The sequence below is a fragment of the Perognathus longimembris genome, chromosome 16, assembly GCF_023159225.1.
Source record: "Perognathus longimembris pacificus isolate PPM17 chromosome 16, ASM2315922v1, whole genome shotgun sequence".
Taxonomy (NCBI): domain Eukaryota; kingdom Metazoa; phylum Chordata; class Mammalia; order Rodentia; family Heteromyidae; genus Perognathus; species Perognathus longimembris.
This window is the reverse complement of record NC_063176.1, coordinates 28,552,271-28,559,596: the sequence shown is the minus strand read 5'-3', so window position 1 is coordinate 28,559,596 and position 7,326 is coordinate 28,552,271. Positions and strand designations below refer to the sequence as shown.

Below are 7,326 nucleotides of genomic sequence, written 5' to 3'. Positions count from 1 at the left end.
TCAACCCCTTCAGGCCGTATGTGTTCTACTGAAACTCCTCTATTTTATAGGGTCTTATTTGTCAAAGTGTGGTCCTAGCACCAGTCCCATTCTCAGGGAACTTGTTAGAATCATAACTGGCCCTATCATAAAATGAGTTGGAATTTTCATTTTAACGAGATCCCCACATGATTGCTATGCACATTAAAATTAGAGGTGTACTAGGCAGCAAGCCTGGTTGTGTTCCCTCTTTCACTCTAGATTATTAAATCTATCTAGTATGAAACTCTAATCTCAGTTCCTCAACCTAGGTCTTCTAGGGATGAACTTGCAACTCCAAGAACTCTGAAAATCTGACAATAGAAGGTGTTTCCTTTGGGTTTGTTAGATTTGTGGGTGGGGGGGCAGCTAGGGTTTTGCAATGTGGCTCAGGCTACCTTTGAAGGTTTGTTTTCAACCAACACTTTTTCTTTCCTTTCCCAGTCCATCCCTCTGGCATTGCAGACTGAGAGCAAGAACAGTAACACATTTCTCTTAACTGTATAGAATCCATGCTTAATGATATACACAACCTCCTGCTGCACAGCTCCTTGCTCAGCACTAGAGATGATCAGTCTTCCCCCTACTTCTGCTTCTCTTAGCTCCTTAGCTCCTCTGCTGAGAAATATATTCAGCTGCCCATTTCTTTCTTTCTTTTCTTGAAAAGAATACAAGACAATAGCAGAAAGTGTATCAACAGGTCTTGGTAAATAATTAAACACATTATGTGTGAGAGGGAGGAGTCCGAGATGAACTCTGGTTGATCCTGGTGACTCAGAGGGTAGTGGAATCAATAAAAAGGGCAAAGGTATTTCTTAAGATATATGTTCTAGAGCCTAGGAATATGAGAATGGGTCACTTTCTTGAGCAAAAATCCATCCTAGGCAAAGTATTCAAACTCTTGGCAGGCTAGAACCTACTTTGTTAGTATTAGTAACCTTTCATATCATCTCTTGCTACTTTACCAATATCAGAACTCTTAGCTGCGGGTAACAGAATACTTCTCACTAATTTAGGCAATAAAACAAACACATCCAAGAACTTACTGATTAGTTTAACTGAATATTCCAGAGAAATCTTCACAACAGTTTGGGAGCATCAAAAAGTGTCTAAGCCAAATCTCCATCTTTGAATATGACTAGTTTTTCATGGTACCTTCTCATTATTCATGTACGCAAAGATGGCTTCCAGACTCAAATAATTTGGAAAAGACATAATACCCTTTTTGGTAACTGCATCTTAAGACAGAAGACATACTCAAATATGAATAGGAAGTCAAAACACATGAACATGTTCACTAAAATTCCCTCTGCTATATGATGGGGAAGTGAACATGTTTTCCAGCCCCATGGAAAAATCCTCGGGGATAGTAAGGATTCTGCCGACATCTCCCTCTTTGAGATGGTTGGGGGTACAGGGATGCAACCACCATGCCTAAGTGAGCCAGTTTTGATGTTCTTCTCTGAATATCTTTTTCTCTGAATACAGCAACACTTGGAAGTGTTTACTGAGGTTAAAGTTACCTTGGGGGAGAAGATTATCGAGGCAAATGAGTAAAATGTATTTTTTAAAAAGAAACTACAACGGGCTGGGAATATGGCCTAGTGGCAAGAGTGCTTGCCTCGTATACCTGAGGCCCTGGGTTCGATTCCTCAGCACCACATATACGGAAAATGGCCAGAAGTGGCGCTCAAGTGGCAGAGTGCTAGCCTTGAGCAAAAAAAGAAGGCAGGGACAGTGCTCAGGCCCTGAGTTCACAGCCTAGGACTGGCCAAAAAAGAAAATACAAGTTCAAATTACAATAGAAACCCCTAGGAATTAGGGCTGTAAACGACTTCTTTTCCAGGCGTTTAGACGTAATGGACCAAGGAATCAGTGCAAATTAATAGGTTCTGGTTCTTCTCTGCGGCGCCACCCCCGTCTTCCATCGCGGGGTCGCTTGGCTTTTAATCCAAGGCCATGGGGAAGCCCGCCAAGGAGCGAATGCACCCGCCTCTCTGCGTCCTCCCCGCCCCGGCCCCGGCCGGGTCCCGGTCCCCAGCCGAGAAGCGGCCGAGCTCCTCCCGAGTTGTCGCCGGCCGGCCCCGCAGCTCCGCAACCTCCACACGGGAGCCCACTTCGCCAAGTCCAACCAGACGGCGTCGGCCAAGTGTTTCGCTCTCCGCGGGAGAGAGGCGTCCTTTCCCGGCCTTGGGACCCTTCGCCCGGCAGGGAGCTCCCGGGATCCTGGGGTGAGAAGCCCAAGTCGCCGGGACCCACGGTCTTCACTCCGCGGCCCGGTCGCACCCTCGGTGTGCCCGGCCAGGCCGCTCCTCCTCGGCTTTCTCCCGGGCAGACAGGGGGCGAGGGGACGCGCCGTGAGACCCCGGTTCCCTCGGCGGCCCCAGAGCGCGAGGACAACGGCCCGCGGGCGCGGAGTTTCCCCGCGCGCGGATCCACGCCGCCTAACGGGGCAGGTCGCATGCGCACCGCGGCGCGCCCGAGAAGGCCGCGAGGGGAGGGGCGAACGCCGGGCTCGGCCGGCCGCGGAGCCCGGGGTCACTGACGACGCATGCGCCGGGAGGGAGCGCAATCACGGACTCGGCTCGCGGCGACCGATTCCTAAGTGGAAGCCGCGGCCCGCGAGCGCGCGTAGGAAAGCTGGCCGCCGCCGCCGCCGCCGCGCGCGCGCTCCCGGTGAGCGGCTTCCCGCCGGGTGGGCCTCGGCCTGACGTCCGCCGGCCGCTGGCCGGGGCGGCGCATGCGCGCTCCCGGCGCTGGTGGAGGAGGGGAAGGGCCGGGAGGGGGAGGAGGAGCGGGCGCCGCCGCGGAGAGTATTTTTGGGGGTGGGCGGGGGGCGTTTCTCGCCGCCCCGGGTGCAGCCGGCGCCCCAGCGCCGGCCCCGGGACGTGGCCGGCCGTGGCCACGAGTTGCCGCTGCCCGCGTCTCAGGGAGGGGAGCAGGAGGCTGGAGCGGCCGCCAGCCACACGGTGAGGGCGCGGGCGCGAGAGCGGGCGCGGGGGGCGGTGTGGGGGGCCGGGGGCGGCGGCCAGGGGAGCGGGGCGCCAGCCCAAGTTGGGCTCGGGCTCCGGCTCGGGCGGGGAGCTTCCCCAGGAGTTGGGCGGAGGCCCACGGGGCTCAGGGGCCCTGCGGGGCAGCTGAGGTTACCTGCGGGGCAGGGGCGGGATTGGGGTGCTTCGGCGTGGCCTCGCAGCCGAGGGGCGCCCAAGCGGCACCCGGCGCCAGCGGCGAGGCAGCCGGAAGAGCCGGACTCGGTTCCCAAGGGGGCTTTCGCCCGGGACCCGCTAGGCCTTGTGACCCACTTTATTCCTGTCACCGCCCGGGCACGTTTGGAGCGGCGCCCAATGGGGCGCTGGGGCGGCCAGCGCCTCCGGGGAGCCCCGCCCTCCCGGCGCTTGGCCCGCGCGCCGCGCCGCGCGCTCCGCCGTCCGAGCGGCCGCCGTCGCCGCCCGCGGGCTGGTTCCGTTAGTGGTCGGGGTTCCGTCCGCGCTCCGGCCTGGTGGCTTGGCCCGGGGCGTGGGGAGCCCTGGGCGCAGAGCCGCGGACGTGCATTCTGGAGGGTGTTTTTTTGGCTGTTGCAGAAGTCCTCCCGTGGAGGATACTCAGCCACAGCCCCGACCTCTGACCCGGCAGGTGACAGGTCATCTCAGGTTGTGCCTTCTCGGGGTTCTAAAGGTACCACGCTAGGGAACTTGAAGACTTTCTAGCTGCCGTTGTGAAAATACAGAATCGATGTCTTCCTTTCATAGGGAAAGAAAAGCACCAGAAGCCAGGAAACTTTCACAGTCTTCGTTGATTGGACTAGTACACATCGATCCCTGAAATCAACGTAAAGGTAATTTCATGCAAAGATTCTTCAGATTTGTGTGTGTGTGTGGCGTTAAGGGATTAGAGGAGAAACTGATCCGAGGTGGACTGTCCTGTTTGGGGCTGGAGGAGATAACTGGAAATAAAGCATTTTTAAGAGGAAGAAATTTAAGTAATGATCTACTTTCTCAAAAAATACCTTGGGACGCCTCAAAACTCCCCCCCTTCTAAATCTTGTGGGAAGGAAAGTAATCCATGTATGTGTTCAGTAGCTGACTGAATTAGAATGTCATTCAAGGTTAGCCTGAAGAAGGGACTGAAAATGTGGTAGAACTAATCACAATCAGCTTCCAAAAAAAGAATGAGGAAGCATTCTTGTGTATCTCCATGGAAAGACTTGAAAAATTTGCAATAAAGCAGAAAAAACAAAACCCAACAGGTGTAAGAGCATGTGAATAGTGTACATGTTTGTGTTATGGAGGTATAATAGCGTAGAAGTTGTGTTTTTTAACTAAGAAGACTTTGGTGAACTAATGAAGTAGTCTGAAGACGAAAGGGGGAAAGTACATACAAGATAAATATATTGTGTATATAAAAATTGTGTGACTTTTAGATTCATAAAACATGTTAAAGATCTGCTTAATATATCTGATAGTTGGTATTTGTGGTGATTTTTAATCATTTTCAGTATGATTTAAAAATCTAAGCTAAAGCTAGAATGTTGAGGACAAATTTAATGGCTACACTTTAATTTTTACAATGATTAAGTCACAGACAAATTCATTTTTTTTCCTCTTAAGATACTATATATCACCAGGTAATTTGAAGCTCAAATCCTGCCTCAGTCTCCCAAGTAGTGGGATTACAAACCTGTAACACCATGCCAGAAATTCGATTTTAAGGATAATTATTTGAGTTGTTGAAGTATTCAGTGATATTATTTACATTTGGCATAATGATGAGATTATGCTACTTTGCTAATATAGTTTGTGTCTTCCTTTATATTATCCTCCCTTCCCCCCCCACTAGCCCCACCAAGGTCTGTTACTGTGATGCTCCATTGCAATGATAATAAACTTGGTTGTCTAGTGTGCTTTGGGGGGTAGAAAGCTTTTTTTCTTTTCCTTAAGTAAATTAGATAGGAATTCAGTGAAATGTTAATCTGTGTGTGTGTGTGTGTGTGTGTGTGTGTGTGTAGTTTATTTCTTACAAAAAATAAAAAGGGCACCTGTGGCCCACTTGTGTAATTCTAGCTACTCAGGTGGTTGAGATTTTGAGGATTGCGTTTTTAAACTAGTCTGGGCAGAGAAGTCCTTAAGATTCTCTATCCACAATTAACCAGCAAAAAGCTAGAAGTAGAGCTGTGACTCAAGTGCTAAGAGTGCTAGCTCTACCAAGTGAGAGCATGAGGCACTGAGTACAAGCCCTACTACTGGTCCAAAAACAAAAGCAAAACAGGCTGCATGCCTGTGGTGGCTCACATCTATAATCTTAGCTACTAAGGAGCCTGAGTTTTGAGGGTCATGGTTCAAAGCCAGCTGGGGAAGGAAGCCCATGAGACTTATCTCCAGTTAAATACCAAAAAGCCACAAGTAGAGCTGTGGTTCAAGTGCTAAAAGCTAGCATTGAGCACAAAAGTTTAGAGACAGTGCTAGGCCCAGAGTTCAAGCCCCAGCACAGGTAATCCCCACCCCTAAAAAAAAAAAAAACTCAAAAAAAAGAGGTGTTTCCTTGGTTCAAAAAAATCTTAATATTTTTATGAACATGGTTGTGGTAAACAATGATTTTTTAGCTCTGCCAACCTAACTTTTTCATTGAGGTTAAGACTGAAAAGGGATATTCTTTAGGGCAAACTCCTTCTGGTGATTAATATAGTATAATGAGAGTAGCTAATAGTGGGTAACGGATGCTGTAGGCATTTTTATTAATGTTACCAGTACTTTTTATTGTATTTCTGTTTTATATGAGGTGTATAGTAACCACTCTCGTGCAGAATGGCACATAGTTTTTCTTTAAATTCCATGGATATAGATTTATATAATCTTTCTAACATGGGATCACACTTCAAAATGTTATTGTAAATTTTACTTTTTTACATTACTGAAATAGGGTGATACTCCTGAAAAGTTACAGCCATATAGTCTGTATACTAAGGAAAAACCTCTTTATATGAAAACCTTCTCTTTCAATCTCACATCTTTCCCCAGAGATAAATATTATTAACACTTGAGTATATTATTCTAGATCTTGGTACATTTACAAATAAGTATTTTTCAGTCTTGAAACGGAATTGTTCCTTTAGTTTGGAGACTGTGTGTCACCATGTAGCCCAGGCTGGCCTCCAGACCTTTCTTTCTCCCTCCGCTTAGATTATAGTTATGCACTACCACACCTTGCTTACTGTTGTGTTCTTCAATAATTGTCTTCCCTGCCAGTTTAGTCTCTCTATTTTATTTCTCACAGGGCAAGGGAATGATCTGGAGTGTGTCAGAAAGTTTAAGAAATGTTTAAAGTTAAGAAATGTACTCTTTTTAGTATTAGGAAGCCAGTTGGTGTGGAGTAATGTATAGTTGGTACAGAGGTTAAACTGATATGAAATACATCTGTTACATTTTGAATACTGTATAAAGAGTTGGATCTCACAATTTTTGTACAGGACTTTGAAGCCAATTTTAGGGTCTTGTTTGGTCAAGGGCCTTTGATTGAGTATATGTTGAGCTAACAATAGATAAATAGTGTATATCCATCTGATTTCTCCAGGACTCTAGTTTTTTTATACTTCCAGAGGATTTGTCATGTTTCTTTTTTTTCCCTCCAGATTAGTGCTGTACCACTTGAACCACAGCTACACTTCCTGCTTTTTGTTAGTTTATTGGAGATAAGAGACTCATAGAGGGGCTGGGAATATGGCCTAGTGTCAAGAGTACTTGCCTCGTGTACATGAAGCCCTGGGTTCAATTCCCCAGAACCACATATACAGAAAATGGCCAGGAGTGGTGCTGTGGCTCAAGTGGCAGAGTGCTAGCCTTGAGCAAAAAGAAGCTAGGGACAGTGCTCAGGCCCTGAGTCCAAGGCCCAGGACTGGCTAAAGAAAAAAAAAAGAGAGAGAGAGAGAGAGAGAGTCTCATAGACTGTCTGGCTTTGAACCATGATTTTCAGATCTCAGGATCCTGAGAGACTAGGATTACAGGTGTGAGCCACTGGCTCCCAGCAAGCAACAAAAAATTTCCAGTCTTAATTCCTTGTAGGTGATAGCGCTTGCAGAAAATTCTGAGACTGTTTACTGCCTGCAGAAAATTCCAAGACTGTTTACTGTAAGGTGAAGTGCATAAAAAGATACAGGCTGGGGATGTACCTCAGTGGAATATTGCTTACTTAGCATGCCTAAAGCCCAGTGTTCAATTGCATCCAACACTATACCCATAAAAGCCTGGCAACTTTTTACATAAATAATTATGCATATATATCTGTATGCAAATTCTACATCAATAAAAATTTTAA

At 47.7% G+C, this 7,326-nt stretch overlaps 2 protein-coding genes across 9 annotated transcripts in view; both read left to right on the top strand.

The window, feature by feature from the left end:
- The first annotated feature begins 1,351 nt into the window (after positions 1 to 1,351).
- LOC125364512 (translation initiation factor IF-2-like) lies at positions 1,352 to 2,563 on the top strand. The gene is made up of 2 exons (XM_048364116.1): positions 1,352 to 1,387; positions 1,865 to 2,563. Exons 1-2 carry the CDS (start codon positions 1,352 to 1,354, stop codon positions 2,561 to 2,563), a joined length of 735 nt encoding a protein of 244 aa, XP_048220073.1.
- Clock (clock circadian regulator) overlaps positions 2,555 to 7,326 on the top strand; it is a 66,029-nt gene continuing 61,257 nt past the window's right edge. For 4 of the 8 annotated variants that reach the window (XM_048364746.1, XM_048364745.1, XM_048364739.1 and 1 more), the window contains exons 1-2: positions 2,835 to 2,987; positions 3,768 to 3,853. The gene's annotated coding sequence lies outside the window, so the exon portion shown is untranslated. Of the gene's footprint in view, positions 2,695 to 2,834; positions 2,988 to 3,546; positions 3,565 to 3,767; positions 3,854 to 7,326 lie in introns of those variants that run through there. The other 4 variants (XM_048364740.1, XM_048364743.1, XM_048364741.1 and 1 more) reach the window with 2 other exon arrangements.

What these genes read in the sequence shown, in the direction of transcription:
- LOC125364512 (XM_048364116.1), top strand. Translation starts at nt 1,352, where the DNA reads ATGTTTTCCAGCCCCATGGAAAAATCCTCGGGGATA. An exon ending in TGGAAAAATCCTCGGGGATA is followed by an intron (nt 1,388 to 1,864) that starts GTAAGGATTCTG and finishes CTTCTTTTCCAG; the next exon opens with GCGTTTAGACGTAATGGACC.